The 16408-nt window shown below is 37.5% G+C and overlaps 1 protein-coding gene across 1 annotated transcript; it reads right to left on the minus strand.

The window, feature by feature from the left end:
• Positions 1-13856: 13856 nt before the first annotated feature.
• LOC149302732 (pleckstrin homology-like domain family A member 1) lies at positions 13857-14309 on the minus strand. Its single transcript, XM_089482167.1, has one exon. It carries the CDS (start codon positions 14307-14309, stop codon positions 13857-13859), a length of 453 nt encoding a protein of 150 aa, XP_089338293.1.
• Between the last annotated feature and the right edge of the window lie 2099 nt (positions 14310-16408).

A 16408-nucleotide genomic window follows, 5' to 3' on the forward strand; every position in this document is an offset into this window, starting at 1 on the left:
GATGCCACTGGTCTCCCTCCCTGTACAGAGTTAAATGTCCGTACGAGCGACTTTATTGGTCGCTCGTACGGACATTTAACCCGGCACGGACTAACTAATTGAACAGGGAGGGAGACCAGTGGCATCGGTCTCCCTCCCTGTTCAATTAGTTAAAGACCAGTGGCATCGGCAGGGCAAGTTGCAGCATTGGGGTTTTCAAACCCCAATGCTGCAACTTACCCTGCCGATGCCACTGGTCTCCCTCCCTGTACAGAGTTAAATGTCCGTACGAGCGACTTTATTGTTCGCTCGTACGGACATTTAATTAATTGAACAGGGAGGGAGACCAGTGGGATGTGCCGGGTAAGTTGTAGCATTGGGGTTTTAAAAGTCTGCACGAGCGACCAACAGAGTCGCTCGTGCAGACTTTTAAAACCCCAATGCTGTAACTTACCCGGCAGATCCCACTGGTCTCCCTGTTCTATCAGTTAATAAATTATAGAACAGGGAGACCAGCGGGATCTGCCGGACAATTACGGCACCAGGAGTATAACAGTCTGTACGAGCGACCCTATTGGTCGCCAGCAGGGGGCTCGTCTGCCATCAACCAATGGCAGACGAGCCCCCTGCTGACGACCAATAGAGTTGCTCATACGGACATTTAAACTCCTGGCGCCAGAGCGGCTTTAACCCCGTTTTAACCCCTTAACCGGGGAAAACGAAGAAAACCCGAGCACGAAGAATGTCCGCGAATATTCGCCCGAAGAGAAGACAGGACCAGGCGAATATTCGCGGAATACGAAGTTCTTTTTTTTGCCGAAGACGAGCACGAAGACGAACACGAAGAGCCCCCTGGTGCCCAAGTCTAGTTATTAAGCTAAAGAAAGAAATTGAAACAGAAACACAACTAAAATGTAAATAGGAAAGCAAACCAGGGTGATACATTTTTTCATATGTTTTCCATGTTCTATGTTCCAGGTGTGATTTACATGAAAAGTCTGGTGTACGCTACAGTTGTGCGTTGGCTTTCCTAGCCAGACTTTGGACACTATGGGACAGTACTAGCCTGAGCTGACATCAGCAGCACCGTATGTGAAGCCAGAATACTATTGCAAATAAAGAGACATTTTGCGACAATACGTAGTTTTACGCCATTTACCACGAAAAATATTTATGTGATTATATTGCACACAGCCTTGCATGTGATGCAATTGGTGATGTGTTCCTACACCAAGGTCACAAGAACCAGTTTCTCAAATAGTAAAGTTTCCCATTTATGAGACTTTTTGTAACAAATATTTCATACATATTCTTTGCAACTACAAGACAATACGAAATGGATATAAAAGTATGGTTGGAACTCCTGTTTAAAAAGGTTCTGAATAATAATGTCATGTACACCTCTTTGGAATCCAAAATGTAAATACAATGACCATACTGCACATTCTTATAGCTATAAGGAACACTTGTGGTGGTTCTCTGCCTTCCCTGGATTTGTCCTAGTTGATTGGATCTGTTAATAAAGGACGTGGATGTCGTATTTTCCCATGGCTCAGATTCACAAGAGAATATACACTAAACCCTAGGTTATTATGTAACCAATATTGGCAGAAATAAAGAAGCTATGCAGAAAAGGCTCAGAGCCAGTGACAAAGGTATTAAAATAAGATACTGGAATAGGTCTTACACCAAATGTAAAAATCTGGGTATTTTCATTATTTTAAAGGATAAAAACATAGATTGATTTTTGTTATTTAAATTTAAATCCTGAAGAATTTATGTGATCCTTATTATAAGGAATATGAGCTGTGGGAAAATTTTAACTTAAACCTCTTTCATTAATAAGAAAGCTAAACAAAAAGCCAAAGATCAGCAGAGAATTGTGCCACACCTGTACCAGGGCTTCTGGGTTGTTACTTGAGATGGTATAATTGCCACATACGACTTTAATTATTACCTTTTATATAACAAATGTTAATTTGGAAATGTTAAAATGTGTTTTATATGTATGTCACAGTCGATAAGCATATAATTCATTTGCATACTGCATAATATAGTCTTAATTCTTAATGAGATTTTTTATTTTAGCCTTAATCACTGATTTATATTTCTCACTAATGTATCCTACGTGTCGGCACACTACCTACATATTTATATATATATATATATATATATATATATATACATTGTTTTCTCTCAATTGTGCAAGGGCTCTTTTGTACATACAATTTTAAACTGCCCTCAAATAGATAAAATATGGAATGGTTTATATACCTTTGGTATAATACTGGAGGCTTGAATATTATAAATTCCTCATATCAATATGCATTAAAATGTTTCAAACCCAGTTAGAAGTTTGTTCTCCTTCAATAAATTGGTCCTGTGTAATGCATAGGTATATACATCATAAACTATGCTTTATGAAAGGCCAGCCATTCTAGTGGGTACTGAGTTGCTCAGCTTAGTATATTTAACTGTATCTTTGAATGTAGAATGCTAACAAAACAGCTAATGCCTGGGTGGTGTTGGGTCCAGTGGCGCAATGTTCCCCAAATTAATAGATCACTGAGGCTACAAAGTAATTTAATCCTATAGCCTTAACTTTATGTGGTGGTGCCATCTGCCATATTTGTCTAAGGCAGGGGAGGACTGGCAAGGGGAGTAGGGACAGGCTATTACCCCCTGGGCTGGTTCAATTTAAATATCTTGGACTAGTATCTGAAGCATTTTTTGTGTTCTACTTGCAGTTTCACGTATATACACCAGGGTGCCAAGAGTACTAAGGACACCATTTAAATCATTTATTTTCTCCTTCTGTTGGCTTTCATGCATCTATTTATGTAAATGTGTTTTGGACAGGACTGGCGAGTAAATATTGTTTATGGTTCCTTTCTCACTGAGCCACTTGGATGGACTTTCCCTTAGGATGAATGCTACCAGCCCTCCTCTGGTCTTAGGAAAGCATTGTCATTGTAAAGAGACGAGCAATTACCATAAATTTCACTCTGAATCTCTCCAAAATACACAAAAATTATGATTGAGTTTTACATGACTTTATCCCCCAAGAGGGGTTACCCTTATTTTACATTGGACAAATACCACTATGTTATTTAAAGCAGAAATTGCATACCGCCAACATGTTTCTAAATACTTTGGTCTTTGATTTCTAATACAGCAGAGGACAGGGAAGAATCATACAGAACACCGACGATTCTGTACTAGTACCCATTGTACAACAGGACTTAGCAGAGGAATTTAACAACACAGAACTGTTACTATGCAATATTTCTTAAGTAAGAAGGTCATTTGGACACAGGTCATCGTGCCACCCCCATATCACAACTTCACACAAGACTTCTAAACAGACTCCTTTTCTCAAGTTCTTCAGATTCTCTGAAGAGAATGCTGACAATTTGCTATATGACATCCAGCATAGGGTTCTGTCACCATTAGCTCTCTATCTTTATGGTATTCAGCCATCACTCACCAGACCTTATTGCAAACATTTATCTTTTTACCTGCAGTTGAACTCATATCTGACACATAAAAATGCACTTTTTGAAGTCTAATAAGCTGACTGGATATTGCTTTACGGTTTTGACAAAATATTTGCAAACCAACCAACAATGTAGCAGTTTTACATGCGTACAGCTAAATTGTAGTCGAGAATAATTAGCATCACCCCATTTTTGAGTTTCATGGTTTTGAATATTATAAGATAAAATAACAGTCAGCAACATTATCCATACTTCAAGGATCCATCATTCATATATGGGTGTAGAAGTAGTGAAAATAAATGACTAATGAACCGATGTGACTAATGAACTTGCAGCAGTAGTGAATTAGTGCCGATGGAAGAAATGGCGTAGATATATCTAACCAACAAAGGATTCCACCTGTTTCCAAATACAGACAGAGGGAATGCTGGTTTATGACATACCCAGGACACCGCATACCCCTGACAATGTTCATAGATTAGGATACAGAATTTTGCACACGTGGGGGCAAATAAGACCACAGAGAACACAAGCTATGACAGGTCTAGAGCAGCAAAGCCTCTTGGGACATAGTATCCTGTTATACCTGTTATTACCCCACTGGTAGAGCTTTATTAAAGGAAAAGATTGATAGTAAAAACAAATAATAGCTTTAATATTAAAATAACATTAATATTAGAGCAAATAGAAAGTACCTGTTGGTATGATATTTTTCAAAAAACTATAAGGAAATCTGCTGATCATGCCAAAAATAATTATTGTTATCATTATATAATTTAAGTTTTCTGGTGATAGGTTTGTTTGACTATAATAGCCATTTAGTGTGTGTTTACCTGGGCACAATTAATATAGAATTCAATATAGTCTGACTAAACTGTGTAAACAAAGGTTGTGATCATTTATGTGCTCATTGACAAGCCATTCAGTGTGTATCACAAAAGGTATTATCATCAAAGTGCAGCCCAGACAGGATAACTTCCTACTTAATCTCTGACTAGATGGGAATGGAATGAGCCAAATAAAATACTCCATTGTTCTCCTTACATGTAGCTGATATGTGTGTTTGTGTTTCAACATCTCGCCAACACCTGGATTGAATAATTATGTTACATCTTTTATTACACAATTTCATCACAGTGCTTTCTAACTAGCTTTCTAACTAACTAGCTTTCTAACTAACATTGCTACCATATGTCAGGATAGTTATTTATCGTGCATTTATGTTCCACCAATATTCTTTTTTAATGATATGCCACCACCTGTGTCTGAGTTGCTATATGATTTTCGGAGCCCTGCTGTACAACCGTCTGTGTCTAGCCTACTATATAATGATAGGAGTCATGCTGTATATTTGCTCTCAATGAAAAATGAGGTCACATCCAGCCTCTGTACACAATGTAGCAGTAACCAGGGAGCAAACCAAAGATATGTGCATTAGAGGAGCAGAGATTCCTGCCTACCTTACAGAATAGCTGCTGAAGAAGGGACCATATGGGTTCTCCCCAACCAGCCCATGATCCTTTGTGCCTATTATGGGGCCTATGCAATGGGACATCCCGGTGAAAAGAGGGCCAAGGCCCGGAAATCAAGATTGTCCAGTGCAAAAATGGGACAGTTAGCAGCACACAAATGTGCAATTAGGAAAAGCTACTCCAAGTAGAAGAAGGCAACTCTTCTGGACCAATTGGTTCAGGACACATGAACCAAGTTTGCTTAGGCTTCCCTTGAAATATTTAAATATTTTATTGTAGGGCTATAAAATAAAAGAAGCAGGGAGTAAAAATAGGTGTATATATACACCAAAGGTATGAGCTAAAAAGACCTTGTTGAGTCTTGAAGGATCATGCGATCCTGTTCAAAGTTTGAAAAGTAGACTTTTTTATGCAACCAATGGAATGGCCTAAGGAACAGTCCACTAGTTGGCATTCTGATAAAACCATTTTTTAAACTTTGCAATAAAGTTACTTTTTATGCACAACCCCTAAGGTACTCCTGTTATACAGAAAAAAATAATAAGTAATAGAGGTAAGTCCTTAAATATTGCTTGTAGTATTCGTGAGACTGTGATACCCTCATTCATACCCTCATTGTCTTCAATATGCCAAGTTTGATAATTGATGTATTGCATGATTTACATAAAAACACTTCCTATCAGTAGATAATCTAATCACATGCAGGGCTCAAACTAGTATTTTTCTATGATAAAAAATGTCTCAACAAATTCATTATTTATAGTATGATAGAAGAATCAAATATTTTCACAATCGTGGCTTTTGGGATCTCTTATTTTCATGTTTTCATAATTTGCATATCAGAAATAAAAAGAATCAGAACAGTGTGATAAAAAAAGCCATCAAAACAATAGCTTGATGCTAGGATTAAATCATGAATTCGGTAATACTTACATATAAAATTAACACAAGCATTGCTTCAAAAACTGCTTCTAAATTGTAGTAATGCGAAAGAAGATTGGCTGATCCTTTAATTTTAGCTGTCACCTTTATTTCAGGCAACAGATTGCAAGTACCGGAAATATGTCCCCCAACCTCTCTGGCTGATTGAGGTAGAGATGTATTAATGAAGGTTATCTCTCTAGTATGGTGCTGTTAATATAAATACCCGCGTGAGTTAATTATTCCAATTAAAAGAAAACTTACTCGGTTTGTTATTGTAGGTTGCTACAGAATGGGGGCATTTTCTATTTTCAAAGAGTCATAAAGTGGTCTCGTGACATGAGTACTGAAGGACATTCTTCAGAACACAGCAGCAGGCCCAAAGGCAACGTCAATGGAAAATGTGCATTGCACTTAACCCAATGTCTTGTAACCGGATCTGAATCGTTCACTGTATGCTGTCTTCTTAGGCCTTCAAGTATGCTTTGAAAGTTGTGTTGCTTCATAAGCACCCAGACTTTATGTTCTGATATTCCTAGCTGAACAAATTTAGCTTTGTTTTTACAGATGTAATGACTTCACCACAAACGTTTTTCCAGACACAATGACCACAAAGCTAAAGACTAAAATATTTTATACCACATATATGTTTTTACATATAGCAGATGTACAGTACATACATCTTCATTTTGGGTTAGTAGTAACCATTATCTGAAATGTGTTCACTATATATATATACATATATATATATATATATATATATATATATATATACATATATATATATATATATATAAGATCAACCACATGACACTTTATAAATAATATAAAGGAAAACTGATCTTCCCATATCATGGGTGCCTTGTACATTACTGAATACAACTACCTGTATACTAATGGCATACTCTGAGGGTACACACAAAGCATGTTGTGCCTTCCTTCATACTGGTTTACATGAGTGTCAGTTCATCGTATAACTTCAGAAAAAAACAAAACTGAGTGTGACGTACAAACATAAGTCTCTATAATATACAATATATAATTCAAATCCAAAGAATACTTTATATAAAGTTGCACAACAAAAACATTGATCTACACAAAATATGAAATAGATATTTAACTTAATGTAGTTAATTATGTTGTCATTCTTCACAAACCTATCTATATATATATATATATATATATGTATACACATACATATATATATATATATGTATATATATATATATATGTATATATATATATATATATATGTATATATAGTGAATTCATGGAAGAGACAAAAAAATCACAAACAACATACTGCTTTCCTTATATATAATATTGCACTTATATAGATTGCAAGAAATTTACTCACAGGGTAAAGAGCAAGTGCTTAAAGGGTTTTAATAAGATCAGTTGTGATGCTCAATAAATCTTGATTTCTCTTGCTTTCAATGAGCCCTTTTATTATTAATAGAAAAGGGAAACAAAACTTTAATCCTGTAATGGTTTAAACATTTCACCGCAAAATCATAAAGAAAGCCTCTTACGTTATCTATATGTGAGATAAACGCTAAGGTTCCTACAGAATTTGCATAGACCCACAAAGAATACCGGCTGTGATGTTAGAAATCCACACAGGTGTCCATAGAGTCCAACAAAATGGCGGTGAGACCAATGAGTGTCTGGTGGGTATGCAACTTCACCTAATATGTTTTCATGAAGATGGGTATGCAACTTCACCTAATATGTTTTCATGACGGTGGGTATGCAACTTCAACTAATTTGTTTTCGTGGACCACAATATCTCTAGCATTCCTCTTCTTGTAAACTGTTGTGAGTATTCCTCCTTGCTAGCTCCTATTACTCACCCGATGTCCCCATTCCAAATGCATGGGGGGATTCTGTCACTTTTATAACACATACAACAATGCATTTCTGTTCTTAATTCCTTAGATTTCAAGCAAAATATGGTAGGCAAGAAAATATTTACTAGAACCATACTGTAAAGACTATTAAGAAAAAAAACCATTTAATTATATTTACAAAATGTATGATTTTATTGTCAATGGGATTTACAAAACAAATTGCCAGGTATTGCAGGCGGTCATCCTATGTTGGTATGTGATTATAACAGTTTCAGTATAACCAGCTGGGAGCATATCTACCAAAAACTTTTTTAGAATGAAGTGCCCATTTGGAATGTCATAAAAGGCTTAGATTTATCAGAGGGTACAAATAGAAGACTATGTAGAACAGGACGTGACATCACAAAACCCTTTAATAAATCTGCCTAAAAATCTTTTGCTTGTAAAAGTTAACTAACCTCACTGGTTCATTAAAAAAAGAAAATACACGAATGACAAAGTGACAAATTATTTAAACATAATTTGTTCAAATTTCTAGCTGTGGGAATTCAAACCGATTTTTATTGAATGCTCAAGGTGTCCATATTTTCCTCTCTCATCTGCTTTGCACAAAATAAATGCTGTCTTTTTAAATATCAAATTTAACAAGCTTTGGGATGAATAGGCATCTGTGTGCGACTAGGGAGCATTCATCCATGAAGTTTTTGCAGTCTTTTGCAAGCTAACGGATGTTGCAGTCTGTACAGAATGAAGAGTCCACACTGATTCGGCAAATCCCTCTGACAACATAGAGAACATAAACTGGAAATTATGAACCCGATCAAACAGAACAATCACGTCCTATTGTTTGATTTTCGTCTTCTGCTTGTATCATATTTGATTTTCTGGATTGCTCAGCAGCGGGAAAAAAAATATTTCATATGCTTTAATATGATAACTGGAGCTTGGCTGGAAACATTTGCCTCCTCCATTGCGTTGAAGCAAAAAAATTCCAACTTCCCCAACGCGTATAATAAAATAAGGATACCTTCTGCAAGAGAAAAAGCCAACAAGGCCTGTAGCAGATTAACACCCATGACTTACAAGCACACTGGGGATACATTATTATTCGACCTACTGGGCTGTCCATCGACGTGTTTCTCAAGAAGCGCATAAGACGTAAATAAATAGATTACAGTAAAGTCACAATGCGTTATTTCTTCTTTTTTTTTTCTAATTTTCTGCCATCCAAGAATTGCTGCAGAAGTTCCACTGTTTAGGAAGAAGCTTCAATGACTTCACACTATGGTCAATGTCCACTGTTTGACATAGTAAGTCTGCCATGTTTTGAATGTATTAGGTGTGTTGAACCGAAAGACTTCTTTTACCCAGTAAAGTGCTATTTAAATTCAACCTGCAAGACAGCAAAACACAATGGATCAGTGTTGATCACAAATTCTACGGAAACAGAAACATCAAGTCAATGTTTAGCAGCTGTATGTAATGTATAGACATCAGCTAGAAGGACCACAAACCAGATTTATTTTTTATATATTGCTACTATTTACATACCAACTTATTTTCTGTATGATAGTTATTTTAATCTTGCAAAAAACATTACGTTCATTTTAAGAAGACATATGTACATTTCCAAGAAGAGCTAAACTAGCTCTTTTTATTGGATAATGGCATTGGTGACTTTAAAAGTCAGTTCACCTAGATCTATACGCTAAAGAAATGTATGTTTCAGTAAATCAGTTTTGTTAAAGCTGTAATAAAAACAGTGTAAATTCCTCTTATGGGTCCTGTTAACAAAACTGCTTTTAATGAATTGGCTAGCATATTACAAATTATGAATGTTCTCACATCCATTGGAGTTTATACATTTTTGTTTGTTTGTTTTATCACTATGATATCCATTATTTTTCTTTAGTCTGCAATACAAATAAATAATTAATTTTGGAATGCTTGCCCTTTCATTCACTGCTTTTATTTATTCTTCCCCCTACAAGCACCAAATACAATTTGCTCTTATTTTATATTTTATAAATATAGGCCTTCTGTTTATCAAGCACAGAATGGCATTCTACACCCACACAGTATTTTTTTGTAAAAGCTGTAAACCAAACCTAGGTTTTCTATTCACAGCTAAAAGAGTGCATTGTATATCACTATTTTCTCAATGTGATTTATTTAGAGCCATCATAATTCCACAGCCCTGTACAATGGGGAAACAGGCCTTAACACATAGTTCGTCAAATATCAAGTTTAAATTACAGAAGGAAAAAAGGTGAGGATTCCTCTGATCAAATTGGCTTACAATCTAGAAAGAGGTGAAGGTATAGTACCATACATGAGAACCCTGGTTTTTTCCCAGAGTCTCCAAATTATGCCCTGCTTCTCCAGGTCTCCAGGTCAGCCTAGTCTTTCTCCAGGAAGAAGAACAGCATTTGGCCATAGCAACTCCCTGGCCACTAAAGGCTGTCAGGGCTAGCAGGGTTAACACCACCCATTGAGAAGGGGGAGAGCACCTGGTTGCCTACACTAGAAAGTGCATAGGCATGTATATTTAAAAAAATGCATCTAATGAATGCATGATTCCAGGAGAACACAGGCATTTAACAGATTTATCATTTATAGTAAATTCAGATGTTTTAGCTGTATTTTATAGATTGTATTTTATCATCTGTTGGAAATTGTTGATCTCATATCTGAACCATTTGACCTTTAACCTAGAGGTTAGCAGTGCAAAAATACAACTCAGTAAGAGAGAAATGGACAGACATAGGTTATGGAAAATGTATCTACAGACTGCATTTTATTGAGCACTCAAACATTTAAAAGAATACTCCAGCCATTACATGCACTTTAATGCTTATGATAAGTGCACATGGTCCCTTTACATGTGGTCTATTTTGCAAATGTAGAATCCCAAAATCAGTGGCAAGAACAGTTGGATCATGAACAAGGAGGGCTGCTGCAACAAGGCAGCCTCTTTCGTGCCAGTAAGGGCTTTAATTTTATTTTCGTTTTGGAAGAATGCAAATTAAAGTACTCACACAGTACTTTCATATACATTCTTCTTTAGACTGTCCCTTTAACTAAGACATCATCATATACAGTTTTACTTGTTTAACTGACTTTTAGGTAACACTGTAATATATATACAGATACAATCCTACTATAACATAATGATATAATGTGTGTAGAAACTAGCTAATAGTTAACACACTCCAAGAATGAGTAAAATAAATAAACATGTAATCCAGCATCTGTTTATGACTTCCTTGATCTTCTGAGATTGATAAAAAAGGAAAGTATTAATGGAGTCCGCCTACCCCTCCTCAACTAGGAATTTGACAGGATCACTGTAGCAATCCGAAACTATTCATGGCTGTAATTTAATAATGCCTCCAGTTAAACAAATACCAACCACTACATACTGCCATGGGGTTCTTTGTGTATACTGACATGGTAGCATCCTTGCAGTATACTGTAACCCAGGGCTCAATCTAAACGTGCCATCAGCATCTTGGGTAACAATAACAAATAACTATACCCAATAGTATGGTCTCCTATATATTCTGTACTAATTTTATAATAACGGAGCCCTTTGAGTGTCTAATCAAGGATATCACTACAGGGTCACTAAATACTGTGTCCTCTTGCTGAAGACTACTAGGTCCAGCATCAAGGGTATATAAAACAGCAGGGTTCACAGTGAAAACTAGAATCAATTGTGAGAGTGAGGAAAGTTTGAGCCCAGGGCTTTCTTCTGTGTTTGTATTTCAATTTTGTATTTCACAGCCAGGTTACCATTGCTACCGCCCACCCCATGTGGTCCCTATTAAGGGCTAATACATGTGTAGGGGTTTGGAGAATACCCCTTTCTGTCTCATTAGAGATTTTTACCTTTAGCTCAAAGTAGCAAGGTGAATTGTTCAGTGTAGGACTCGCCTAAGAGGTTTGCTGTGACGTGGCAGGCGAGCTTCTACTTGAAATGGCCAGTGGAGTGAAACTACAACCAATAAGTCACAGGAAAGTAATCCCATTGAAGTCAATGGAAACGCTTTATGAGCATGCACATAGTGGTCTGAATAGATAGCGTCGGCAGCGCTTGCTGAGCCAGTTTTGGAGGTGAGTGGTGCTAAGTATATCACTGATGAATACCCCCCATGTATTTGCAATAGAGTGACCTCTTAGCTATCCTATGCTTAAAGTGCATATGAAGGCTAAAGTGCCCCTTTAATAGCCCTAAGAATATATGTTTAACTTAAGTCTTAGTTTAAATGCTTATATAAATTTTAATATCTCATTAAAACTGCAACTTGACCTCCTTAGATGAAAGATTTCAGGGACAATGTGGAACTCTAAGGTTTCAGTCAAGGCATGGCCTCTTAATCTACAGACCGTTGATCTCAGTTTCAATTGTGACAACAGTCAGCAATCAAACCGCACAGTCTAGACCATCAATATGGCCCACTGGGGTTATGTATAAAAAGTAATTTGGGCACCAAGTTCAAACTAATCTTTTCATCATAACATCCAATGGAATGGTGCTGCTCAGGCCTGATCTGGCCATCTTACACACTGGGCAAATGCCTAGTGGGCTGCTGGCAAAACACTCACCCAACCTTCCATCATCAGACGGCCACTGGTCTTAGGGTGCCAGAGCTGCCCCATTGGACATTATTGGATTATTCCATTAGCTGCTCTGGTGATAAGACCCTTTTCACTTTGCACCAAAAGCCCTAGTCACCTTCCATCAAGATACAGTTTATACATATAACGACTTGGGCTAATTAAAGAGCGAGTTTGACGTAAAGCTGAACAGTTTTTATGGTTCACAAAGGCCAGAGCTGTCCCTCTATAATATATAGTCACTTCAACAAGTAGTTTCAAGAAGTCTGCCCACGTTCCTTTTGCTCAGCCTTACAGAAGAAGCTTATGTGGGTTGGCACTTTATGATTGTACAGAGATGCCAAAGTGCAACGTCCAGCTGCCCAGAACCTGTCAACCACATTATATAATACCATAGGGAGGCACCCTTAGTATAGCTACAGCTCAGTATGACATCAGTTACCAGGTATGCTAATGCCAATGATGATGCTTTGTTGGTTCATTATAAAAATTCCGTTCAGCTTTTACCACATAGTCTGTAAATACACATGCTATATATGAGTGTGAGCTAAGAAAAAGGTAATTTCCAAGCAACAAATACAATAATAGAATATATATATACACACACCATGCAATAAAAATACTGTAAATAATACTGAGTGTATAAGTAACTGAGGTCATTAAAGCTCTCACTGTGCTTTCTAAAAAATAATTATTTGTATTACTTTTTTCTATTTTTTATTAATATGCTCACTAGGCTGAATATCTAGTCACCATCTCCAGTTCTCCACATCCCATGTCTAAGGTAGAATAATGTTCTATGCAAACCTTCAGGTCCACTCTGCATCTTCTTTCCAGAATAACACTCAAAAGAACATCTGATTATCAATACACTGTAGTCTGCACCTCTCTGTTACTCAGATAAACATAACAAAAATGTCCTAAAATATTAATAAAATTATGTTCAAAATATATGTATCAACTGAAAACTTAAATACTGGTTAATATAATATACAATGAAACTAAATTTAAAAATGAGAAAAACTACATCCACTTTACCTGAGTGAGTTAAATAACATTACCACTGAAAATAATTATATACAGTCACTTTCCAGCTACTATGCCTAAAATCTCTACATACTTAAGGGGATGGTTTTGCTTAAATTCACATTATCTATATCACACAATAACCTTGATTCTCGAGTTTAGAGTTGCATGACCTCTCACAATTCCACCCATTCCCTCTCCAAAAATATATTCAAATATATTTAACCATCACCATGTGCAAATCAGACATGGTCAACAAAATGTTCATTTGAAGGTTGGTATCAAATCAAAGCTATCTAGACCTACCCAGAACTAGTCCTTTAATGAGGAATCTCTGATGACTGAAAAGATCCAGAAAGCAGTAACTCAATGCTAGAGCATCTTGGTGAGGACCATTCATTTTACAGGTCCACATGCCTCAAAGAAAGTGGCCCATTTTGGTGCCCCGATCTTTACCTGGAATCCAGTGGAAGGGTTGTCCTTGATCTGGACTATGCCGAGTTGGATGTGCTCCTGAGCCGCTGGCCATGCTGCTGGACTAGGTGCTGCTGTTTCTGCCTGGTGGATTTCACAGCTAGGATAGCCTGTCTGTTTTTATACTGCACCATCTGCAATGTGATCTCCGCATTCCATCCTTCGTCCTGCGGACACCGAAAATCTATCTCCTTCCCCTCAGCCATGACCACAGTGAAATAGACATATTTGCCTTTCCTCTCCACACAGTCCACAGTCTTCATGTTGGAGAAGTGTAGCTCCTTTATCCTTGCAGGCTCTGGAGGAGAGCCCTGCTGCTGCTGCTGTTGGGGCTCCAGCTGTTTGGGTGGGATGAGAAGAAGTCCTTCCTCAGTGAGAAGGCATCTTTTCTTCTTCCAGAGCTGCAACAATCCATCGCTTCTTTTCTCCAGAAGTCCTTCTTTCACTACCTTGCAACTGCTCTCCAACATGCTGCCCACTGGCCAAAAATGCAAGCGGTGAAAGCTCCCCTTCGCTAGCAAGGTGCAGGATGACTTCAAGAGACGGAGCACGATCTGAAATGGAATCATTAACAGTGAGACAGTGACAGAGAGGCAGCAGTCACAGTGCTAAGCTGCAGTGGGCTGAGTGTGACGGCAGCGGCCAACAGCTGCAGTCTGATCTCAATCAGAGCTTCTCTGACTGGTGCTTTCCCAGGAAAATGGCGTTTCCCAGGTTTTGGCTCACTGCGACCCCTGCTGTCGAATTGCATGCGTTGCATCGATCTCGTTATTTCAGGGGTTTATTCACTAAATGGAGAGTTGCAGTTAAGTTCCATTACTTCACTTTACATAGTAAAATGTCAACCTCAGTGAGCCTCAACTAACATTTTTAAAGAGAGTTCTTTATAGTCACCTCAGTGATTAAGCTATGCATTATAGAGGGTCAACTCAGTCCTTCTTGCAATAAAAAAAGATGATCCTTTATAGCGTAGAGTGATTTCATGCTCGCTATCATTACCCTTGAGCTCCAGCAAAATTAATGAGTCCACAATATAAAGGAACCAGAGGGATATTGTAATTTGATATTGACACAGTTTAGAACAAGCAGTGTCAGTAGCGGACATCTTACCATCTAAACCTTATTGTACCAAAAGCTGTACGTGATGACAGTAGTCTACAGTTCCTGATTTGCTCAATTGATATTCCCAGCCCTGATGGACAATATATCCTCATTTATGCATATGTACTTTGTTAATTTGCCTATACCAGGCCTGAACTTGCAGTCGGGCACACTGGGCAAATGCCCGTTGGACAGCTGGCCGTTAGAACCACACACTGCTGTAGTGTTCGGCCAATGGCTGGATATGACAGAGGCGCTTCTTTATCAGTTCACCCCTGCCCTATACCTATATGGACTTGACTGTCTTGTCTATCCCATCCTACATATCTCTTCTTTGGCTTCCTCATGTCTGATATAGCTTTACATTCATGCTGTAGGTACCTTGTGGCCTATCATTACATCCATATATATATCATAATAGTCTGTCTTCGGATGTGGGTGAAATCAAACTGTTCTTGCAAAGGTAATTGGAAGGAGCATTGAGGATTATAGGTGACACATATGAAAATAACTGAAAAATGATAATTATGTTCAGGTCAACATTAATATTTTAGATGTTTGAGGATTGTCTATTGAAAGAGATTGCTGATGGAAAGCAATACATTACAAACTACATCTAATATTTAGTAAGGTTTTATCTGGAAGAGAATTAATAAATGGATATTTCCAGAGACAAGAAGAAGTCTTCATGAACTGATGACATGATTAACGCATAAAAATGAAACACTGATTCGGTTTATCCTACTTACTGATTTCAAGTCCCAATATATTTTAGTACAGTAATACTTAAGCAGTAAATTAGGGACATCCCTTGGAATACATTATGATCTCTACCTTCCCAGAAGCTGTAAAGACAGTAAAGATGAATAACAGATCACTTACAATACATACTCTATATGGACAAAAGTATTGACCATTAAACCAACAGGGACTTTTGTGACATTGCATTCTAAATACATAGACATTATATGTATTTGGTCCCCCTTTGCAGCTATAAAAGCTTCCACTCTTCTGTGAAGGCTTTCCATTCTTCTCAAAGTGTGTGCTAAAGTGGGATATTTTCAGTAGAGCATTTGTAAGGTCAGGCACTGATGTTGGATGAGCCTGGCTCAAAATCTCAATTCCAGTTCATCCCAAAGGTGTTTTATGGGGTTTGAGGTCAGGGCCAGTCAAGTTCTTCCACACCAAACTCATCAAGCCATGTCTTTATGGACCTTGCTTTGAGCGCTGGGGCACAGTCATGCTTTCAATAAAAAAAGGGCCTTTCCCAAACTGTTCCCACAAAGTTGGAAACATAGCATTGTCTAAAATGTCTTGGTATGTCCCCTTCAGCATACCAAGAAAGTTTGGAACTAATGTCTATGTATTTAGAATGCAATGTCATAAAATGCCCTGTTGGTGTAATGGTCAGGTGTCCCAATACGTTTGTGTGTATAGTGTACACTTTTAGCTAGAAAATATCCATTGC

Source organism: Sceloporus occidentalis, unplaced genomic scaffold (assembly GCF_023333645.1).
Source record: "Sceloporus occidentalis isolate IW3139 unplaced genomic scaffold, rSceOcc1.0.p SCAF_17, whole genome shotgun sequence".
In the NCBI taxonomy this organism is placed as follows: Eukaryota; Metazoa; Chordata; class Lepidosauria; order Squamata; family Phrynosomatidae; genus Sceloporus; species Sceloporus occidentalis.

Coding starts and splice junctions, on each gene's coding strand:
- LOC149302732 (XM_089482167.1), bottom strand. CDS start 14,309: ATGTTGGAGAGCAGTTGCAAGGTAGTGAAAGAAGGACTTCTGGAGAAA.